Source organism: Phasianus colchicus, chromosome 1 (assembly GCF_987193195.1).
Source record: "Phasianus colchicus chromosome 1, bPhaCol1.hap1.1, whole genome shotgun sequence".
Taxonomy (NCBI): Eukaryota; Metazoa; Chordata; class Aves; order Galliformes; family Phasianidae; genus Phasianus; species Phasianus colchicus.
In genome coordinates, this window is record NC_143436.1 from 104,615,794 (window position 1) to 104,640,851 (window position 25,058).

Genomic DNA, 25,058 nt, shown 5'->3' on the forward strand with positions numbered 1-25,058 from the left:
TGCCATAGCAGCATTTGTTCTGCCACTTCTGGGCAATAGGAGGCTGGGGGAAAAGAGCGCATCTGTAACTCTCCTAGCTCTCCATTTGTAAATTCATATTAGGAGTTTGTGAAAGAATAGCCTGTGCAATGCCTAGATGTGGGAGATTGTTATAAAAGTGGAAACAAACTGGAAAAAAAAAAAAAAAAATCCCCCTTCATTCTTGTTTCCAAAGTATGGTAGCTCTTTCCTCAAGATCTACTGTTCAAGCACATAGTAGAAAATAGAGGCAACATTTTAATTTTAAAGTGCTGCTTCTTGTTCGTTTCTGTATGGGAACTGCTGAATCATAGCCTAAAGCTCTGATTGATCACCTGAGGTGAGCAATGAGTCAGCCATGGAGCACAGGTGAAGGCAATTCACCTGTGGTGCTGGAAGGGGTGGAGCCTGGCTCCACCTCTCTTAGACCCATTTAAGAGCTGACTACCAGGGGGAAAGTTCTCTTCTGGAGATCTGCTCTGCTGGAGCTTTGTAAGGGAGCCCAAGATGTGAGTAAGCATCCTGTCTTTTCTGCTTTGGTGTAATAATGATGTAGCTAAGCTTTCTGGTATACTTCATAACAATAACATCTGTACATTCATTGATTGTACAGCTTCCTGTATCTCTATGTGTTACAGAGATTGGTAATGAATCTATAGTATATGTGTGAATTTATTTTGCAGAGTAAGGTATGAGAAGGTGGAAGTGGAAGAAACCTGAAAATACCCTTTGCTGGGTCCTGTTATGAACCCTCCACTCAGCTGTAATTTACATGTGCTTGGTGTCCTTATCAAAACTGCATGCAGCTACAGAACATGGCACATCTCATCTTCTACATGGTGCCCCAAATCATATGTCTAGGCTAATAAGTACACATGAGACAGTACAAATCAGGCAGCTTGGTGGGGCAGTTGATACTGTTCTGAGGCAAGGGTCATTATCATCTAACCTTGCCTTGAAAATTAGCTGTATCTACTAATATTGATACGAGCATTTCCACAAAGCATAAGGCACAGTGCAGTTAAGCAGATTAGGTCATAATCAAAATATTAGTGAGCTCCTCTAAGAGATTCATTTCTATTGTCTCATCCTAAAACTGAAATCACTGTTGAGAAGCCAGAAGCATAATAAAGCAGCTGTACAGCAGCATGGGAGCAGACACATTGAGTCCATCTAGGAATTGCAGGTATCCTTTATAAAATGCTCACAGTACTAGAAGCAGGAAAGTTTGATCACAAGCACATAAATCAATGACTGGAGTAGTTTTCTAATGGATGGTTTGTATTGAAGGAGATGGGGGGGGGGGGGGGGGAGGGTGGAATTGCAATGAAGAGCTGTAGACTGTTCTGTATACAAAAATAATGCCATCCTTAGATCCTCTGTGCTTTGTAATCACCTCACCATTTCTATCAGCAACATAATTTTAAATTATTTCTTCAAATTGATTTGATGTATGTCTGCCTTACTCCTTGAATTAGAGCAGAGACTCCAAAACATGTTGAGAGTAGGGGAGTAGGTGAATTTTTTTCCTGTGCAGTTGGATTTGTGGAAGGCACTCACTGGAACAATGTTGGTTCCACTGAAAAAGCTTTAAAACCAGACTATGCATGCTGATAAGATAATGCAAGGCTCCTCTCGTCAGTTGCTAACACACAGACCCTGTGTCACAACATGATCACACCTACTGCACAAGGCTTGTACCTGCTGTACCTTCCACCTCAGCACTCAATAGAGCAGGAGCCCTAGGGCTAGGGTTGAATCTCAGGCACCTGTGAAGCTCATGTGGCTTGTTTATTCAGGCAACCATCAGTGGAGGTGTGAATGTCAAAATATTCATGGAAACAGAGATGCTGACATTATTCTTTGCATTTTTATAATGAGCTACTAGCAAAGTGTTGAGAGTGATAGGGCTGCTTTTATAATAGCATGGAAATATGCAGCGTTAAAGATGATCAGTGTCATGTCAGACATCTTTTTTTTTTTTCCCCTCCAAACATCAATACAGTGTGATAGAGAACAGATTCTGACACCTGCATATGGAAGCTTATCTTTGTACACAAAAGAAAGACTGCCCTGGGAACTAACTTTTCAATTCAGCTGATTGTGAACTACTGCACTGCATAATCATAGAGTGAGTCACAACAAACTGTAAAAGCTAATATCTAGTTAAAGCTTGCCTAGTCCTGTTTTCAACAGTGATTTGCCTGAAGTTGACTTAATTTCATTTAAAGTGACTTTTGAAAATGTGAGAAATTATTCTGAAATCTCTGAGGTTATTTTGAGTATGTCACCTGACTTGACTTGCACATTCATTGCCCCAAATGGAGCCTTAACTGTTTCTCATATTAAATAGCCCTATTTAAGAACCCCTAGCCACATTTTTTAAAAGGTGGCAATGATTGTACAGCATAGGTGAAGTAGCGAATATATATGTCATTTGCTTTGAATATGGAATACTTTCAGGAACGCGTGCAACAGATGTTCTGTTTTACGAGACAGAAAGAGAAATTCTTATGGCAGAGAATTAATGAAAAGTTATACTGAAAATAGCAACATCTAAAAACATAACAGAAAATATTTCTATCATAATAACCATATGCTATATATACCATAGCATGGCTACAAACCTAAATATGAAAGTAATAAACAGGCATAAATTCTAATGGTCAATCTCCAAAATCTGAGGGGAAAAAAAGGAGAAAATTAAGCAGATAAATCCAACATTACTGGCTACAATTCTTAAGTTGTTTCATTTGGTTTCTTATGCTTTTGTAGCAAATGTAGTAAGCTTCTTACTGTCACATTGTGAAAGCATGTGTTCCTTCCTTTTCCTCCTTCCACTTAAATATTGTATCTATACTGAGAAATTTGTTACATACTTAATTATATTAAATAGATAATACATACTTATATAAATCTGTATGCAATACACACTCTATTGTGTATTTTTTAATTGTTTGTCTCTTGAGGCAGTTGTAGGCATAATTATACATCTAGATGAGAAAAACAGCCCTGGTTCCCATTAACCACATGGGTTGATGGAAACAACATGTTACTATTGTAACAACATTGGTGACATTCAAAACTGACTGAACCATCACTGATCACTTAATGGTAAGAAAAATGTCTAAGAAAAAAAGAACGTGTTGTTCTTATTACGTGCTTACAGACTGATCCAAGTCTCTCTCATCATCATGAAACAATTACATTTCTATGAACTAGCAGATATTGGACAGATTTTTTCAGGGAACGATCTTCAGGTCTCCAGTTCATGTTAAGGAATACTGAAGATTTTCCGGTGCAGTTCCACAGCCCTTTAAACCAACCTTTGTGCGAGTGACCCAAGAACCTGCCTTTATTCAGGCCTTTCCATCTTCTGTCATACTTCAGCACCAGTACTTACATAATGAGTCCACTCAGAAGCTGATTTGGTGGAAATGTATATCTTTTTCAGGGATAAGATTTGGTTTTGCAGTCATCCCAATCTATGTAGGCTTAAATTGTTATGGAACCACAGCCTCATTCTTCAGAATCTAGCTGGAAAGATGCATTAAAAATCAATGTGCTGAAATTACCACCATACATATTTTCATATATACATACACATACACATGTGTGTGTAAATACATACATATACATGGGAATCACCATATTAAGGATGGGTTTTCTGTTCCTTTGGAGCAGCATCATCTACTATCACTATTCAGGCGTTAGTGGTATAGTGTTCAAGATCAAATACAAATTACCTAAACTCCTTCAGACATCTGTGTTAAAGAAGAAAAAACACAAAAGGAAAGTAATTATGTGTAGCAGCGAGGATACAAATGGCTGGTATATTTCAAACACATTTCGGCTAAACTTTGTATGCTACATAACATGTTGTAACAGCAGCTTGAATTAAGCAGCAGTATCCGTAGGAAGTATTTGACTTATTCTGTGGTATGTCTCTGCCTGTGCAGGCAAGGCACCCATGTTAAGGAGAAAATGTGGACAGAAAATATTGTGACATATTTAAATACATGTTTTGACTTAATATATTCACATTATACCTGGGCAGCATTTAGTCAAAATGACACTTAAGCTGTGCTTTTCAAAACCATTCAGTGTTGACATAGTTCCACTCCCAAGTAAAAGTCAGTAGGAGTTTTACTGCTGAATTCCACAGAATGTAAGCCAATGTTGAGCTCTTCTGAAAATAGCTTTCCATCTGTATATTTATTTAAATGAAGAGGGGCTGTTAGTAGAAGTGGAAATGGAAAAAAAAAAATAAAAAAAAATCAGGCTTTTAATTTTAAAAACTAAAGTTAAATGAGAATTACTCCACTAGAAATCTAAAACACAAGAAACATCTAGTCAAATTTGAACACTTTATGATGGAGAACAGCTCAGTTGCCCCAGGTGACTCAGCTATGGAATTTCTGAGGTCATTAGACACCACTGACCCTATATGAATGGCATTTCACACTTTCAGTAGGCAGATAAGAACTCTAATGGAACTGTCTATAAGTTATAAGCTGTAAGAAATAACCCCCCCTAAAAGAAATTATTTTATCAGCCAAGGTAGGCTTCATTCAGGTTGATTTCTACTTCACCTTTTCCCAAAGTGGACCTTTTTTTTTTTTTTGCTGCTAAATGCAGTTGCTACTGCATAGCCATGTGTGACAGATGTCCGTTGGCTTTCAGCCAACAATACATTTACTGTGGCCAATATTTAACATACAAGTAGTCCTCCTGACTTCAGAGAGGCCTCTGGCGTGCTGGAAGTTAAACAGTTACACAAATACTTTGTTGGCTCAATGCTCTTCAATTCCTGAAGGCTCAGTTTTGAATAGTGAAGTTCACTACAGAATCAAGGTCTAGAGAATGTAATTAACTTTGCCATGGTGGTGGGTTTATTTGTTGGTTCGTTTGTTTGTTTGTATTTCCCTCCAGATACTGAAGAACCAATAATGCTTTATAGAATCACAGAATGGCCTGGATTGAAATGGACCACAAAGATCATCTGGTTTCAATCCCCCTGCTATGTGCAGGGTCTCCAACCACTACACCAGGCTGCCCAGAGCCACATCCAGCCTGGCCTTGAATGCCTCCAGGGATGGGGCATCCACAGACTCCTTGGGCAACCTGTTCCAATGTGTCACCATCCTCTGAGTGAAAAACTTCCTCCTAATATCTAACGTAAACCTCCCCTGTCTCAGTTTAAAACCATTCCTCATTGTCCTATCACTATCCACCCTCGTAAGCATACATTCCCCCTCCTGTTTATACACTCCCTTCAAGTACTGGAAGGCCACAATGAGGTCTCCCTGGAGCCTTCTCTTCTCCAAGCTAAACAAGCCCAGTTCCTTCAACCTTTCTTCACAGGAGAGGTGCTCCAGCCCTCTGATCATCTTAGTGGCCCTCCTCTGGATTCATTCCAAGACCTTTACCAATTCCGCTTTTAGGTTTGTGCCAACAATTGTCAAAAGTACAGAAAGCCTCACAGCTAATGCTGCACTTGTAATAATTTTGCCCTTTGATAGTATAAAGTTGACATAGTTCAAGTTGAAAGAACCCAGATGAAATCTGTTAGATTTAGACCAGACAATCCCATTGAGAAGATGAAAAATAAAGTTCACATACAATATATGAAAACTGCTGCAGATTTTAGTCGTTCTGACTTTTCATGGATTATTTTGTCAAGTTTTAGCATTCATCCCTCAATCCAACATAGGCTGGCCTGCCTATGTTGGTCTGTGGTTGACAGTCATACTTCATCTTCAAATGCATTCTTCCATGTAAGTACCCCTGTGTTTAGGCAAGTGTTGGAGCACGTTACTAATGAATCACAGATTAATGAATTATTAATGAATCAAATGAAGATTTATCAGACATTTGTAGTACTTTAGTCCAAGGGCTAGGATAATTTCTTTTTCTTGTATTCGTTACTATGTAGCAAACAGTAACTCATTCACACAAATAATTAGTAATAACACCACAGTGCCTGCACAGTTCTCTACCTGCGGAGACAACAGTTGTGTTTTGTGTTTGTCATTTATCCTAAGGAAGACAGTATATGAGTCCAGAAAAGCAGAAGAAAAAGACATTTTTCTCTAAAGGATCGCTCATTTCCTCTCATTTGTGTCACTGGAATCACTACAAGTGGACATGTTCACTGACCTTTATTGACTACAAAGCAATGCTATGTAAGCCTCTTCATCACAAATCACATTGTTTATCTGTGCATGTCATTTCTGTTCAGATTATGGAGTGTTTTTCAGTCTTTTGCTGGGTATACTTTCCTAATGTCTTTTATAACGTGCAGTAAGTTTTGAGCAGAGCTGGAAACTTCTCCATAGCTAGATCTACAACACAATCTGTTATTGTTTCAGGATATGATTTAATAGTAGTTATGCTCCTCTAGTCTCATGCACACATCTGCCAAAATGTTCAATTTAAGTAAATTGTGTTAGGAATGAAGTCATACTGTCATACACGATAGTAATGGAAATTGGCTGATTACATTTTGTACTATAAAGAGCTTGGTCTCATTATAGCAAGAGATTCAATGCTGTTTTTATATTAAAAAAAAAAAAAAAAAGGCTGAAATAATGACAATGTCAAGTAAGAAGATACTGCAACATATCTCTTTAGGCTCAAGTCTGCATTAATCTCAATATTGAAAACAGAAAGAGCACAGGCCTTATGAGGAGCAGCTGAAGGAGCTGGGATTGTTCAGAAGAGCAGGCTCAGGGGAGACCTTATTGCTCTCCATAACTATCCGAAGGGAGGTTGTAGTGAGCTGAGGGTTGGCCTCTTCTCTCGTGTAACTCATGATAGAACTAAAGGGAATGGCTTCAAGCTGCACCAGGGGAGATTTAGGCTGGATGTTAGGAAATACTACTTTTCTGAAAGAGTGGTCAGGCAGTGGAATGGGCTGTGCAGGGAGGTGGTGGAGTCATCGACCCTGGAGGTGTTCAAGGAATGTTTGGATGTTGTGTTGAGGGACATGGTTTAGTGAGAACTATTGGTGATAGGTGGATGGTTGGACTGGATGATTTTGAAGGTATTTTCCAACCTTGGTGTTTCTGTGATTCCGTGATTCTTGTCAACCTGAGCAGATCTTCCATTTCTCTGTACACCAAATTTGAAGACAGACTTGTACAACAATTTCCTTTAAAAAACAAAACAACAGCAAAAAAACCATAAACATACCAAACTAAAATAAATCTCCACTACCAAAAGATATCCAAGTACACACAGTTAAAATTAAAGGAAGTTAATGTTGGCATGAACTGGAATCAAAACCAGTAAACATCATATAAAGATGTGATAAATTCATGCCAATAAATCAATAGGTGACGTAAGAGTTTTATGAGTTTTGGCAGTCCTCTTGGCCCAGACATTTTTGCAGGCGAAACGAAGTGGAGATATTATCTCTTACTGTTACTGTGAGATTGTGATTTAAAGCATTTAAATTTTTTTTCTTTAGGGCAGACTGAGTTCACACTGAAGTGAGGGCTGTGTTAAGATAAATAACAGCAATGAACAGAGACAAGCCAAGAATAATGAATATGTTTCACAAATAATAAATATTTTAAAATCAGTGCTTTGAATAGTGCTCCTGCTTTCTAGATACTTCCATCTACATTTAGTTGGATCTAACTTTGTAAATAATATTTCATTATGATGCTAAAAGCTGTGCATATAAAAATAAATCAAAATGGACAAGTGTGGCTGATGGAAAGAGCAAGATTTTGTCAATAAAAGTGAAAATGCCATCTAAAGAAGTATGGAATACCATTATTTTGCCACTTTTGGCATTTGTATTGGCATCCAAAGATTGTGGATATGTTTATGACTACTCACCAAGATGATGGAGAGCAAACCCAATCATTTTTGTGAGGAAGAGGAATGCCAAGTAGGAAATGACAGAGGCAACCAAAAGAATGTCATCTCAAAGTTTTGACTCGGGAAGGCTTCTAAGGAAGTGCACAACTCCACGTACTTGAATAAATGCATTGAAATGAAGCTTTTTTTTTTTTTTCAAGTAGGTACCTACCTCTGAGCAACAAAACAATGAGCTCTGCTGACCTCAATAAGGTTGCTTGCACTTTGGAGGAGAGGCTACCAAATATCCCTGCCCCTCGCTGAGACTATAAAGGTATAACAGTCTCAGTAAAATTCCCCCTAAACTGCTGCGTCTAATATATGTATTTTTAAATCATACAAGGAACTCTGCCCCCCCTCCACCCCCCCCCAGTAAAAACATTCTAGGTTATATAGTTAACTGCCTACTGGGTTTATTAAGATGAGCAGCATGACTGAAACAACCTCCAGAGCTTAGCATGAATTGTAAAGTCCAGCTGAAACCTTCAAATTCCTATCCCAGCAAACTGAATTTGCGGGTAGAAGGTCCTTTATACAAATCAAGACACAGTTGTCCACTTGGCAATTCCTTATTTGATGTTGCAACATCTGTACCATAAAGCTTCACTGTAGCTGGGTGTTGAAGATAAGACTGATCTTTTATGACATTCTTAAAAAGGGGATATTTCATTGTTCTTGTCATTACATGATAAATGCTTCTGGAGAACATAAATCTTTTATGGATTGTTCCAGCATCAGAATGGTACACTTAATGAACTGCTAACTTCAAAGTACATCAGAAGCCCTATACTCAGAATTTCAATTCTTTCCTTCCTTCCTTCCTCCCTTCCTCCCTTCATTTTTCTTTCTTTCTTTCTTTCTTTCTTTCTTTCTTTCTTTCTTTCTTTCTTTCTTTCTTTCTTTCTTTCTTTCTTTCTTTCTTTCTTTCTTTCTTTCTTTCTTTCTTTCTTTCTTTCTTTCTTTTTTTCTTTCTTTCTTTCTTTCTTTCTTTCTTTCTTTCTTTCTTTCTTTCTTTCTTTCTTTCTTTCTTTCTTTCTTCTCTTTCTCTTTCTCTTTCTCTTTCTCTTTCTCTTTCTCTTTCTCTTTCTCTTTCTCTTTCTCTTTCTCTTTCTCTTTCTCTTTCTCTTTCTTTTTCTTCCTCCCTTCCTCCCTCCCTCCCTTCACTATTCCCCTCCTCCACTCCTCCCTTCCCCTCTTCCCCTCCCATTCCCTCCCTTTCCCTTCCCTTCCTTTCTATTTTTTTATTTTTGTTAAGCTATAAGGGACAGTAGTAGTCATGTGGAGTCAGTCTGAGGCATATATGCGTGATAGGGATGCATTGTAGTCTGTCAGGTTCTGACATGCATTCTTTTTGAAGGTGATTATTGATTTTCTGCCTCTGCAAGAAGGCAAAAAAAAAAAAAAAAAAAAAAAAAAGTTGAGAATTTTAATCACGTCATAAGGAAAAAAAGAAAATTCCAACCTTGTTCTTTTTTAAAAATGTGTATGTTATAATAGGAATGGGAAAGGAAATACTAATGGAAGTACTTCTTATGGGAAAAAATATTGCTCTGGTATAAGACTATGCATTACTTAACTGGAAGCACTGAACATTATCGGATGTGACAAAGAAAAGCTTCTTTAGGTGGCTGCTAGGAGATTGCGCTTAATGAGCCATCTCTCTGACATCTAAAAGAAATCATTGTCTTTGCTGTGGACTGTGCCTTTGAAAATGTAACACAGTGATGACTAAAATGGAGTGATAAAAGTTGTATTTTCCTGTATGTCACAAAGATTTACAAATATGTTTGCCTTGCATTGTTTTGAGATGAATTATGTCTGTTCTCTGCTGTGGGTTTTGTGCTCCAGTCTCATCTCAGTTGCAGCTGCATCTGAAAATAACAGAAAATCCAGATAAGAAGACAAGGATTTGATGCTGTGAATCTGTATCTACTGTTGTTACTGTAGATTACATTGGTTTGATCTCACACCTCCATCTAAAAATGTAATGAGAAAAAAAAAACAAACCAGATATGTATGGGGAAAATTCTCCAGGTGAATAAAAAGAGAGATTGAGTAATTGTATTTTTCCTGTAGGCATTAAGGACGATGTAGTTCTACAACACAATGAGATGCTTGTTTTCTCTCAGCGTATAATTTAGATACTTGGTACCCAAGGAAGATGGAAAGGTATCAGGAGCAGGTAGAAGGCAGCCGAGAAATTAGAATGGAGCATGGAAGAAAGGTACAGGAAGGAGGCCAGGCAGGTGAATGGAAGGAATGCTTGAGAAATTTAAAAAAATAATAACATCATGAGTAAAATTCTGAATGGCAAAGACAAAGAAAAGTTAGTGTGGCTAATTTGGATGGTATGGAAAATGAAATGCCCTTGCACTCTTCAAAGCTTTTCCTCTTGGGATGGAAGAATCAAATCCCAGCAGGAAACCGACAATATGTGCCTTTCTGGATTTCACTGAAAAGTTCCCACGCTAGCTTGGCAACATTTTAAAGTACTAGATTTACTTTAAAATATTTCTCTGCCCCTTACTCCGAAAGAAAATATCAGACGAAAGGAAAAAAAGTCTCATCCCAAATTGCTGTTAGTCAGGAAACGTAAGTGATGGGGATGACTCATATCGTGTACGTCAGGCACACTGAAAACAGAAGATATGAACAGCAAAATAGGAAGACGAGTGTGGGAATAGGCATCTAGAAATAACTAGCCAAAGTGGTTCTTTTTTCTTCTTTTTTATTTTTGTTGGGTTTTGGTGGGGGGTTTTTGTTGTTGTTGTTGTGATTTTTGTTTTCTTATGATTTGATATTCTCTACAGATTCCACAAAATTCACCCCCCAAAATGATTCCAAACCTCAGAATATTAAAAACACAATCCAGCTGACAGCTGTCCCCTGAATGTTCAAAATTTGTTTTTAATCTGGGCAAATGCTAAACTGTTCGTCTACCACGGGGCAGTATTTTTATCATCATACATAACTGTGGTATTTATATCACTTTTATCTTGAGAAAAAGTGGCAGATGTGGGCTTTGAAGCAAGTGCTAGAGAAAAGTGCATTGGCCAGTGAAAGAGTAAGAAGAGCTCTTGAGGAAATGCTGAACCACATAGCATCTGAAACAGCACTAAGGCTATCTACCTTGTTGGCTCTTACAATTTCAGATAAAAGAGAAAATGCCATTATTTAGTGACTCTTTTTACATGTAAAAGGCAATCCCTGGAGCAGTAACTCAGTCAACAGCAGTAATGCCAATTCAGGATGGAATTTTCCAGTCCTATGGTGCTGTCTTTGCACTACTGCATACATTTAGTGGAGGGTTGTTAGAGTTAGGGTAGTATGGTTAGGTTGCGGTTGGACTCGATGATGTTTAAGGTCTTTTCCAACCTGAGCAATTCTATGATTCTGTGATTGTATGAAGCTGGCATGCTATTGAACCCATTTTTACATTGTCAAGTCACTGCTGAGGAATAAGCGTTTTTTACAAGGAAGGAGACTTAATACATTCACCATGCCTCATCTGCTTGTGTCCAGCCCTACCTATTTTGTGAATCCCTAATTGAAAATAACCATTAGAATAATTTACACTGGAAGGAGCATGTTAACCACACACTTAATTCCATTGTCCAAATTGTAAATAAAGCCATTAACATCCTTGGCCCTTGTATCAATCCCTCGGGCATGCCATTAGCAACCAGCTGCCAGCTGGACTTTGTGCTGCTCATCACCACCCTCTGAGCCCAGTTATCCTGCCAAATTTCCACCCACCTTATTGTCCATTTACCCAATCTAGATCTGTTATACAACACCCTGTGCTCTCTCTTTCACTGCAGAGCCAGTGATCTCTGCCAGTGAGAAGGTAGGCTGCTCAGGCATGATAACAGCATATTTCTTCTTCAGATAGTCCTTGCTTCCTCTCTTCTTCTGCTGTATAAACTAAACAGAAATCCATGCAAATCCCACATGTAATTTTGCCGAGAAAATGTGTATGCGATACATTATTATTCCAGACACATGTTATTGGAACACCTGGACTCTCAAGTTCAAACCCAGGACGCAGCTACAGATATATAACAGAATACTATCTTTTCTGAAAGAATTTACAGTCAAGAACTGAACTTTCACACAAATGACCTGTGATTTCCTGTTATAGTGTAATACTCTTTCTCTCGGGAATGATCGTGCAAAGTATTTGCTTGCTTAGCAAACTGTGGCTGTTTAAGACTCAGCTTACAGTTTTATTTACCTAAGGATTCACAAAGCTAATAATCTTAGAAAGAATTATCAAAAGTTACATTTCCACTGCCCAAAGTCAAATAATCAGCGGTGACTCCCACTGATTATGAGATTCTGGTGCATATTGCAACCAAGGGTACAGAGCTATGAGTTTTTTCCTGCCTATGAAGTAAACAAGCCAAGGCAAAAGAAACTTGTATTCGAGGGATGAAGTCTTGTACTTCAGCTAGACATGCCCAAGCTTTCCAAAACAAGAATCCTCAACAATCTCCTTCACACCTACAAGCATTGTTTCAGAGAGGAAGAACAGATTGTTTATCTGTGTGATAGATGTGTTCTGTCTTATGATGAACACAAATCATTACTGTTATTAATCACGAATGATCTCCAGGATACAGATAATTATCTTTCAGTAGAGGTTTTTGTTGTCTCTGTTGGGTTGTGGGAAAGTCAGCAGCTATGAGTGCTGTGAATCCACTGCACAATCATCATAGTTTGAAAATTAATTGTAAGAGAGCAATAAAAACAAGTTATGTCCTTCTCTTTCTCCCAACTCAGTCAGAAAATATACAAAATACATCAGGCCCTGAAGAGAAAGTGAAGTAACTTGGTTTCAGTTGACCTGTCCCTGTAATCCTGTTGATTACAATCATCTTGGATCTTAGCAAAAGAAGCTCTGTATTTAGTTTCAGTAGAAATGCTTCTTGATGTGTTCTGTCCAGATCATTCCTCATTCACATACATTTGGCTAAGTCAAAGGTAAGTAAGTTTCAACCACATCTGATTCTATCTTAAAAATTCTGTACAGCTTCTGCTGTCAGAGTTCGACAGATTGATAATGTAGCATTATATGAATGCATTTTTGAGTCCAGATGTGTCCATGCACAAGTGAAAACAGGCTTAACTCTGTTTTTATTCTGAGATGTTCATTACGTGTGCTGCATCCCCATTCTCTGTCACTCAGCCTAGGCAGAGGACATGTAGCAATGGTCTTCACATGACATAACTGTGCCCACCAGCGGACTTTCTGAGTTCAAACCCTTCTTGGAGGTGGGAGCAGTCCTGGTGTCAGCCACGATGAAAGAAATAGCAGAAGAGGCCTGGCAGGTGCCTGTCTAGCTCATGCTCCACAGATATGCAGGACAGACAGAGCTGGTAGTCCACACAGCTTCCCAGTCTCCTAGCAGCGGTACCACCAGAATACTACAGAGCTGAATGAATGCAGAGTTTTGCCAAACCTCATTAGATAACCTCATAGAAGGGGGATTCACAGCAGTTTCAGTGGGAACTAGGCTAAATCCTTTAGATTTTTCACAGAAAAAATAAGGGATGAGTGATTGCACTGTGATAAGGGAGCAATGACAGATCAGGTCACTTGTTTTCCTATTGCTTGAATTTCTCTACTATCTGAATTTCCCTAAATTGAGTTGGCAAAATCAGAGTCTAGAAATACACATAGAGCAAGTATCATTTTTCTGTAAACAATACTGTAGTAATAGGTATAAGATGTAATGATGCCTATTTTCAGGCCTTTCCCTGGGCTAGCCTTTATCTAGCCTTTATCTGGGCTAGATGAAGTTCTAGCAAACCTGTTGTAACAGGGAGGAAAATGAAAAATTATTCATGAAAAACAAAGTCTAGAAACAAAGCCCTACAAAAACCATACATTTGGTTAAATAAGGCTTTCCATATAATGTTTCCTTATGTAAAAGTGTCCTCCTCTGTCCTCCAACATCAACAGGAAACACTTGTGCATCCTTCAGGACAGCTTGAATATATTTTTATAATACTGTCCTGTGTTGGTGCTTTTAAATTTAAATAATATGCAATGCTGAGTGCTCTGCAATGATTATGAGAATTTTCTTCTGAGGTTGTGGGTTCTCTTCATTCCAGCACAGGAAGCCATTTTATTTACTCACTTAATACAGCAGCAGCATGATGAGCGGGATAGCTTCCTAGCTGCAAATGAAAAGGTTCAGAGATTAGCACTTTCCCCCAGTGGATGTTATGGCTCATATACCAAACAGCCTGGAATGGAGATGCTGGAGATGTTTCAGGCCTTAAAAGTGTAAAGCTGTGTGTTAACTCAGACGACTTTCGTATTTTATTACTTCAGATAAAACTTACAATTTAATTAAACGTGCACCTATAAAATGTAAGGTTCAGTTAACTCCTGGCTTTATTTTAATACAACCTACATAGGTAACTAATGGTAATGCTATGTAAAGAATGAATAGCTTTTCAAGTCATAAAACACCTTGCAGCTATGTTGTTTTCTGGATTTATAACAGCTAGAATATTGAGCCCAGCTTCTGCTCACATAATCACTTAACCCTTCATCTTTCATGCTCTTTCTTACTTGCCTGCTTAGTTTATCTTTAGATTAATTGTCACAACAATTTTCTGTATCATAAGCAAATTTCAACCTGTGTTCATCCAAATGCAAGGCTGAATTTTAAAAAGGAGAGATACCACACTTAAAAGAATGCATAAGCAGAGCTTGCAGTCAGTACATTAAGAGCAGCAGTGCCAATGAAAGTAAATCTGTGTGTGCCTTTTACCTGGGTGCATATTGGAAAATCAAAGGAATTGAATGACAAAGCATTTTCTTGTGTGTCTTAAGGATTCATCTTTTATTTTGGAATGAAGTGAAAAAAATTGTTTTGATCAACAAGACTGAGTAGGGTGCTTTTCATCCTAATGCTGATATGACTGAGAACTTCTGTTGTCAAAATCTAAAGCACTGCTGCTGTGCAAACATGTATTTGTTTCCAGTTAGCAAGGCTAAGAGACATGATCTTCAATGGGGATAAACAGAAGAAAACATTACAGCTGTTTTGAATAAATCCATATATGAGTTGTCACAGATTGCCACACACGGAGTATTTGTGTTGCTACAAATTTAACAGAGATATGAAGTACCTTTTGTTGAAAACAAGAAGCATAGGTCTCCTTTCCCCAAGAATACGGAATTTTCTCAGCTAAGGCAGCCTTACCCCTTTCCAGATGTTTATTCTTTAATGGTTTCTCCTCAGAAGAAATATTTCATTTTCAATAAATAATATTGGTTGATTTTTTATGGCAAAGTTAGCCTAAATTCTACAAATTCAATTGAGCATACTGAACTGAATTTTCTGTAAAAGGAGCAAAACAAAAGGCACCTCTATGCCTTGAGGCAGTAAGGATTAAATGGCACTTTATGCTTTATTTATTTTTTTTCTCTTTTAAGATTCTTTGTTAGCGTATTCAATAAGTAGTATCTCTGAAACACAACTTGATTCTTTCACTTGTTTTCTCAGTACTTCCTCCCTCTTGCCTGGCTGGTTTAGAAACTTCCAGCATTCAGATGACCAGGTAAGAACTATAAGTGCTTTGCAAATGTTGTCCTGTGCCAAGAACAACACAAGTTAAGTCTAGGTGCTGACACAGTGTACAATACAGAAAAACAAATCTTGCTCAATGAAGATGACAGCTGGAGAAAGTTGGAGAACATGGTGTCCTGCCTCTCTAGATCTGGGGTATCAATAATCCCCAAGAAGAAAGCCCCTTCTGCAGCCTTCTTGCTCAGGACCAGCTCAGACAATTCCACCCCACATATCATTACAGAGCATCTGTACCTGAGTACTCAGATCTGTTGTTGAACAGTATGTTCACAATACAATTCCTCTGCACTTGGAGCTCACAACCTAAGAGCTGGTGTTATCTTCACACCTCTGTCTTCTTAATTTGCTCTGCTTTAGGGAATTCTGACGTGGTGGAGTTGCCTAAGTCAACGCTCAGCCTTTGAGTCATAGAATCAGAATCATTAAGGTTGGAAAAGACCTCTACAATCACCCAGTCCAACCACCATCCCACCCCCACCATTCCTACTGCCCACGTCCCTCAGTGCCACATCCACACGGCTCCTGAACACCTCCAGGGATGGTGACTGCACCACCTCCCTGGGCAGCCTGTGCCACTGCCTCACTGCTCTTGCTCAAAAGAAATTCTTCCTAATACCCAACCTGAACCTCCCTTGGCACAAATCGAAGCCCTTATCTCTCATCCTATCACTGTTTCTTGGGAGAAGAGGCCAACTCCCATCTCACTACAACCTTTAGGAGGCTGTAGAGAGCAATAAAGTCTCCCCTGAACCTCCTCTTCTCACATCGAGATGAGCCACATCCAAGATCTATGTGGAACTGACCTTTTGTCCAGATATATTCACTGTAATTACAACATGTATTCCTTTTTTCTTTTATTTGTTCCTTGCTGGTTTACAGCATTTTTTGCCAATATCTTACAACATTTATTGCTATTTGACTCAAAGGACAGCTTATCAAATATTTGTGTCATCTGTAACTCCTCAGATTTCTAGTTTATGAACATATTTAATTAAGTACTCAAAAGTAGGATCAATACAATTTACATGATAAAAAGGACATTACTGCATTAATGAAAACATTTTAATTGACATCTGACAGATGTTAGAGGAAATGCATTCCAAGGCTATATTAACTGCATTATTTTTTCTGAGCTGCAGAAAGACCAATCATCAAATTATCTGCCTTGTGGCAGCAATAACAATCTTGTTCTTTACAATATTTACATTAAAATCTTTCCTCAGTCAAAATCAATGGTCAGTTTTGAAAGTCATGTCTAGAACCATAAAGAAATTCTAAAAAATACCTTCTGCAGTAAGCTGGAAAGAAGTCTTTTCAAAACTAAATTTTGGTTAGTGAAAAAATATGAAATAGATAAAGACAAAACCTGCTCTATATCAGTGCTTTATGAATATTTAATCTCAGACTTGTGAGAACAGCTTTTATTGATTTGTCTTCTCTCTGGTGTGCCTTCCAAACCAAGCATCCACACACATGTACAAGGTTAGAAAAACAATTGCTGTATTGGGTAAACTCATTGTCTTCTTCGCCCTTTGCTTCCTGTTCCTCCCGTGTCTCTCCCTGTCTGCAGCTTTCCCTGTGATGAGGGAATTAAAAGCAACCAGAATGAAAGGCAGATGGATTTTTCCATCTGAGTTAAAAACAAACTGTTAGAATGATCCCAAAGGAAAACAGAAATCCATATGAAAAGCAATCTTTTCTCCCTTGATGTTTCACACAATAAACATTTTCAGGCAGTTCGGTACTAGCATTTTTGTGAATTTAGAAATGGACTCAATTCTTGTTTTCCTGCTGCTGCCTGCTCTCTCAAGCTTCACATTTAGTTTAAAGGGGTGTATTTAGCATCAGGTGCAATGCTTGGGAATATGTAGTAGCTGCAATGATATAATCATTAAATAAATGAATATGAACATTTTATGCTGTGTTTAATGGGATGGTAGAATTTTTATTCCTAAATTTTGCCTAATATTCTGAAGATATTCACTTGTACCTATCTTCGTTATCTTTATTTTTGTAACAATACCTTGAGAATTAAAGATTTATACTTATTTTCATCAGAAGAGAAAAGGCTGCCACTGAAATCTTCTCCACATTTTCATTCTTCTAGAACTGGGGCAAAGTTGGTTTTGTTTGCATGATGTCCAGGATACACAGCCTGTGTCCATATTTACTGATTTACCTGACTAACATTTCTAATTTATTATGCAAAGATCAGACTAAATCCTCTTTCCCTTTAGACAACTTACAAACAGAAGTGCAACTAGGATGTTTCTGTAGGCAACCAGTGGTTTTCTTCAGAGTCACAATGTTTATGGAAGCCTTAATGAGGTCAAACTCAAAGAACTGTATCTTTCTCTTCTGTCTCTTTTGAATATACAGTAGGCAAATCACAAACATTTTAACAAAGAGGCACACCATAGATTTGGTATTGGAAAGTAACTTACATATATATCCAAGGATGTAGGGGCTTCCTAGCAATATCTTTTCTATTTGGTCCATAACAGAGATGTACAAAATCTGTTTTCTTTCAGTTGGGTAGTGAGAGAAGGAAAAGGTTACATATATAGGTATAATTCAGAAATAAAGTTAAGATCTCTAGAGTTTTGTTTGACAGGGCAGAAAATCTTCCATAGAACCTTTAATGTCATTCAAAACATATCATTTAACTGTATCTGTGTTGCCTGGGGGTGGTATTCCTGACTACTTCCCAGAAGGAGAGGACTGGGGCATTCAGGCAGGGATCTGAACCACGGGGTATGAAGACAACACTACTACTGCCTTCAAATCTTCAAATAAACTTCCTTAGTTTTTCATTTCTATTCCTTTCTCCCCTGCCCCCCAGCCACCACAGCATTCTGGCTATGTGATGGCAGGACTGCCAGGCAGTGCCAGAAGGGTGCTCCACATGGGCTAAAGATCCTGCTGATGGGGAACAGCAGCACATATTCATACATGTGCAGAAAATGATGATCCCCTGTTAGGGGCTGTGAAGGCCCGTGTAGCCAAGCATGACTTTCTCACACAAACCATCCACTCTCACAGAGGTTCATGAGCTTTTCACAGTGGGATTCTGTTTTGGACAAGAATTTCCTTCTGAAACTCAGGTTTGGCTTGCTGGAAGCAGTCATGACAGCTTGGGCTTCCCTCAACACCAGCACAGGACACACACAATTTGGAGCCAACCATGGGATGCAATGCCCTTATCCTGTGGTGCCACAAGTGGCAGAGGCTTCTGGTGATGCCTTGACCCACTAGATGGCCCTGGGTACTTGGAGGTGGGGGAACAGTCATGTCGGGCCCTGCTGTTAGGCTGCAAGGCTGGTGGGGAATAAACATGAAAGCAGGAACAGCAGCAAAGGCTGGGAGCCTTTCTGGAGGCTACTGTGGGTACTTGAGGCATGGATGGAGGCCTGAGGGTCCTCCTCTGGGGTGGGCCTGGAGTTTTCCAGACACTGGGTAATGCACAACTAGAGCATTCAAGCTGAGGCAACACTTAATAACATAATAAATAAATGTTATAAAAATTCTCTTTCTAAATCCACTGCTTCATTGCTCTTCAGATGCAAAGTATACATAGCTCTCCAAATAATCGCAAAGAGCAATTAATGTCTGCCCATCAATGTAAGCAAAACACCTGTGCGTTAAGCATTTATCTCATACCTTGTCAGTGAGACGTCTTGGACAATTACATGCCTAGAGTGCTTTGCTGAGCACACTGATGAGACAATGTCCTGGCTGAGGTTTTCTAGATGAAAAACACAAATCTTCCATTGTTTTTCAAGGAAAACGTATCGCATACCTAGTCTGAAAATCTGAGCACCCATTGTTGTGCTACAAGGCAATGGTTTTGAACCTCCCTGAAGTGCTGACAATAAATGGAAGGCCACTTACAGGGCGTGAGCAACAGCCACAGTGTTGTAAAGGTAGGGCTCAACTGATGAAAACAAATTATGTACAAATGAAGTTTGCATTTTTGAGGTAGCTTACAACTTTCCAAAAGTTTTTCTTATGTTAAGAAGGAAAAAATACTTAAAAACAGAAGTCAAGAGCGACATTTTCCTTCACTTCATAGACCAGTGCATTTACATAAATGATCAAGCAATTCCTTTCTTTTGTGCTCAGTGTTTACACTTTTTGACTCCTCCCTGTTGTGTAGCAATAGCATAAAAACATCACTTCTTCACTCATCACCTTTCATCATGCTGAATTAAGTGTCTGCAGCAAAATAAGAACAAGAAATAACTCAGAGTTGTTTGTTTTTCTCACAAGCATTTTCCAGAATAACTGTCCCTTCTTGAGTTTCTATCCTCAAAAGTGAGTATATTTATCAGGCTACCCTGGAAGAATACCAGTATTATTTTTGTAGCATTCATGACATAAACATTTGGTGCATCTCAGCACACAGGTGCTCCTGCTGCAAACTCAGCAGCTTCCACTGAGAATGTCAACATGGGGACTGCTATATCCAAAAGCTGTCTTGGACCCATGGAATCTATTGCACAGAAGATTTTAAGGCAGTTCTGGCCTCTAATGGTTAAAGCAAACTCAATCATGTCATACAAATCACTTGAGGCAAACTATACAGGCAACAGAGCAGGCACAATGCCTGCTAACAAGGCAGTGCTTTCATTCACGCATGTGAAAGAAAGTAAAACTTGTTTTCTTAATAGTATTGTGAAACTGAAGTAAATGCTTAGAAGATAATGAACTACTTATGGGTTATAATTATAGCCTCATTGCAACCAGGCTGCTTATTAGTATGTGGAATATCCTGAAGCACATGAAGAAAAATATCACTGTATGTAGGTTGGTCCGAAAGTAATGCCTCCTATTAACTTCCATGGAAATGACAACAGATACAAAAAGCACATTTGATAGGGAAAATTCTCAGCTAAAATCCACTATTTTTCAGCATAGTAACCACCATTAGTTGATCCATGTGGTGTGAAAGCTGTGCATGGCTGTCCAGAATGCATTCCTGTCAACACCGCTGAATGCACCACCCACCACCTGCCTGTGCTCACATCCACTGTTGGGTCTCCAGAAACAATCAATGAGCGTTGATGAATAACAGTGGGTGCCATTTTTTCTTCATGGAGGAATTCAGTGACACACCTTTGTTACATACACACTCCCAGGTAGATGCCATTATGTCAGACTGCCCCTCTGCTGCCATCTGTTGCATGGCAATAAAATGTAATGGAATATTGGTGAGAAGATTCAACTTCTACTGCCATACCACCAGCATCTGTCTCTGACATCATGGGCCAATATAACGAAATGGGATGCATTAGTCTCAGAGCAGCCCCTATACTGAAAATACAAAATAGGAATACTACCACTTTAATAACTGCAAGAGAAAAATAAAAAGAAACAAGTGAGAGAAGGAAAAAGTCTACTAAAACTCTGAGCAATAAATATATTTCTGGTACGACTTGGTTAAAAACAGCTGAGTCACATCAGCAATGGAGTGGCTCACTGAACGCAAATGAAGATGAAAAAATCTTTTTTTTTTTTTTTTTTTTTTTTTGAGAAGGAAAGAATAGACTATCCTTAGTAAAAAAATGAATTGAATGAAAACATTCAGAGAGGGAAAAACTCATCTTTTCATTTTTATTGGATACATAGGAAAACAGATTAGGAGTTGGTGATGATAGCATCTGTTTGTCTACACTTCACAGACCCCACATCCATGGTACCCAGATCTCTACTCCTATGCATTCCCTGAGCAAAGCAAAAAGGAGGCTGTTGCTTGCAGTGAAGCTACACTGTGAAGTTATTCAACCAGAAACCACCCTCCTACTGTCAAAAATTATAATCCATAATTAATCATTTCAGTAATAACACCAACTTTTCCAATTTTTACTAGCTAGACAGCTAGGAAAATATTTACAGTTTATCTTGAGTTGCATCATTATAATTATTTGACCAACAATAGAATTATAATTTAGGTTATAAGAAAATTAAGTGAAAGTGAAGTGGAAAAGGCAGGAGCTGAACACCTACTTGGACTTACTTCCCCTTCTTCAGGCAAAAACAAACAGCTTTTTGAATGTTGGGAGAATCTAGCATAACAAGTCATTGTATGAATCATCATTAAATGATGTTCATTGCAAGTGTGAATAATTTCATAATAAGCAGTAACAAATCAGAGCAATGCCAGCAAGATTCCAACAGCTGCATGAAGCATAAATTCCTGTATCTTGCATGGCATACAATTCTGAAGAACAAACAAATTCTGATGCATGCAGTCCTTACATCTGCTATGCCTCACCCCATCTGCTAGGGCAAGAGCATACAGCAGGGACACAAGGTGCTTTTCTTCTTCCTGGAGTACACTAGTTACTCAGACAGGAGCACACACGGTATGTAGGAGTCTCTTCTGAGCTGTTTCATCTCTGTCCCACACACAGAATTTGGAGATTATTACATTAAAGTTATCATGTGGCTGGTGTGGATTCAACTCTCAAGCAATGGGAGGATAAGGGCAAGCTGGGAAAATCATATTGCACAGGTAATAGCATCTTTCCAACAGAGCCCCACCCTTCAATTCCTAAACTATTAATATTAAACATTTATCAGCTGTGTAACAAATGAAATTGCTATTTGCAGAGTCTTTTTTTTTCCCAGTTAGTTTAATAAGTCAATGAACTAGCAAACAGAGGGAAACAGAAAATAAATTAAAACATCATACTTGTGTTTACATTAAATGGTCACTTGTATTAACGTTTATAGCTAGCTTATCTAAGGGCAACATACTAGTGATTCATTATTCATAAATACTAATGAAACTTTTGCCCTTTAATTTCTATAAAGAGGTTTGCTCATAATATAACTTCCGTACAATTTTTGAAGGATGTTTTGAGAACATCAAGGAGCTGAAAGAGGAGGTGAGCACTGATGAGAAGAGTACATTACAAAGACAACATGCTCGTACATTTGTATAAACAACCACCCAGTTAAATACCAGTAGATGTTATTTTATCTGCTGCCATTAAATCAGCTATAAATGAATTTTTACCTGCATCTCCTTAAACCATACCTCCAGCAGACATTCTCATATGGCACCAGACAGTCACTGACAGATCTGGATGTATTAGGAGACTGCAGATTGTAGAGGCTTGGTAGAAGAAGTAATGCTGCTGCAACCCTTTTGAATACAAACTAACAAAATATAAAATATAAAAAATCTGATTCTGGTAGGGCCTGTTCAGCCTGTTTGCTTCACAAGAAAAAGATCTGATCAACAATCTGTCATCTAAGGGAGAAGAAAAGAAAACTCAATCTGTGGAATTTTCAAGAACTGTCTGAAGACAGCCTGGAGCAGCCTGGTCTGATCCCAGTGGTGGCTCTGCTTTGGACTGGGGATCAGACTGGAGATTTCTGTGGCCCTTCCACCCAAAAGATTCCGTGGCAAAGAAAGCATAAAGATGAGTAGCCATAATCTCTATCCCTTTTGCTGGAGCTGTTAATGATCTGAGAAATGCAAGTATAAGTAAATTTATGTCCAAAATAATTGTCTCTCAGGAAAAAAAAAGGAGGACCCATGTTCTGTACGTGACTAAAAACTTTCACACTTGCCAGTTAAAACTTACAAATATATACAATAACAGTTCTGGGGCAGTTCTTTTAAAGATAAAAGAATCCTTGTTCTATTTTCTGCAAGGAAACAAAGAAAACAACTGTTAAATGCAGATATGGGTCTTGGGATCCTAAATGGAGGAAGAGTTGCAGCCACAAGTAAACCCCAAAACCCTAAATAAAGGCAGAATATCTGAGATGTCCTTGTCCTCACTATTTTAAGATCACATTTAGACAAAGACAGACTGAGGAGCTGCATAGGTTTTGGATCCCTTCTCTAGTACCTAGCTCTTCCTACAGCAGCACATGAAAAGCCAGAAGGTATCACTGCACTGAGGCCAAGTGTCTGATAATGCATTGTGGCAATATCCAACTTATGGGGACACTGCAGTCTCAATGCTAAACAACAGTAACAACAACAAATTACCAAAACAAACAAAAATAAAATCCCAGCCCCACAAAATTATGTTCCTCCCTCTTATTTGCAAAACTATGTTTTTAATGCAAAACAGAGTTATTCTCTAGTTATCTGCATAGATAAATAAGAATTCGAGCTTAATAACCTCAATTTTATTTTGCACAGAACAGCTTTTAGCTAGCTGGGGTATGTTCTGTGTGCTGAACATTGTTTTGTTTTTCTCATGGAGAGGCAGCTTAATTGGATTCCCCGTACTGCAGTAGCCTAGTTCTAGAGTCAGAGGTTACTACTGTTGGAACATCAGTGGGTAAAGTAGTTTTTCTATCTAATATAAAGTACCTCAGTGATATTTTCTTGTAGAATGAGATGTAAAAAAATCTGTTTACTGACTCATGTGCTGGCTGGTAGCTGAAGCTGGAGAAATTCAGGAATTAAAAAACATCTCAGTAAGTGAAGGGTGTTCATTCTTCACCCAAGCACATCTGTACCTCAGCACTAAATGCTTAGAAGATATCATCAGACAGAAGATAAGGGTTTGATGCAAAAACTGGTTAAGTTATGGATTGAGCTTGTGCAAGACAGCAAATTATTTTAGTAGCAGTGTTAACATCACTGGGCCCCTTACTTTTAAAGCCTGCATGAAACAGAATGTCAACTGGAAACCAATGATCAGACTTCTTCTTCCCAGACTGATCTGTTTTTCAAAACCTATGCAGGGAAATAAATAGATCAATACCCCTCATTTGATCTTTTCTTAAACCTCTTTTCCTCATAAGGGATCCTTTCCCATTCACTCTGTTGGCATCTCCACACAGTACATATAACCCTCCCCTGCTCTCTCTTTGTCTGTGTGTGTCTGTGTGTATGCAAAATTGAATTCTGACTTTAGGGCAAAACTGTTCTCACCTGCCTTGTAGAGAATTTTGATTGTCAGTTGACGTTTTTGTAACATTTACACAAAGTACCAAATATATGAACTCCAAAAGCTCTTCGGTGCTCTTCGGGCAAGTCACTGTGATAGTAATAAGAACTCTTTACAATTATCACACCATCAGGCTTCATAGACATCATTGATTTGTACTCAACTCTGAAAAACATAGTGTTTGCCTCTGTTTCTTAGGTTGAAAATTAGAGGTAGTTGATACAGATTTCCATATTCTACTACAGAAGGCAATGCGGAATGTTTCACTCCATTCTTTTCTTAAGCACTCCAATTTCTTCATGAGTAATTCTCATTGTTCCATTACTTCTGAATATAGGCGAGCTTTGGTTAAAACTGTTAAAATGACAGATCTTAGTAAGTATGCAAGTTTAGGAGAGAAGATCACAGCGAGATTGCCCAGGATGCAGACATCCATGTACTTTCTTCAGGAGTTTAATGAACTGAGGTGACATCAGTCTTCCCACCTCCCTAATCTGCTGCTGTTCATACGTCACAGATTATCTTTATCACCATCACAGATACACCCATGTGATATAAGAGCATGTAGCAATTCTGAAAAACACAGTGATCCATCTCCATGTAAAACGCCCTTCTTGGTGCAAGTTCTGCCACCTGTCTCAGT

At 38.5% G+C, this 25,058-nt stretch overlaps 1 protein-coding gene across 2 annotated transcripts in view; it reads right to left on the reverse strand.

The window, feature by feature from the left end:
• Positions 1-9,346: 9,346 nt before the first annotated feature.
• CYYR1 (cysteine and tyrosine rich 1) overlaps positions 9,347-25,058 on the reverse strand; it is a 106,081-nt gene continuing 90,369 nt past the window's right edge. For both annotated transcript variants that reach the window (XM_090121512.1, XM_090121511.1), the window contains one exon: positions 9,347-9,758. In XM_090121512.1, the coding sequence (XP_089977638.1) occupies positions 9,700-9,758 (59 nt within the window). In that variant the 3' untranslated portion in view covers positions 9,347-9,699. The remainder of the gene's footprint in view (positions 9,759-25,058) is intronic.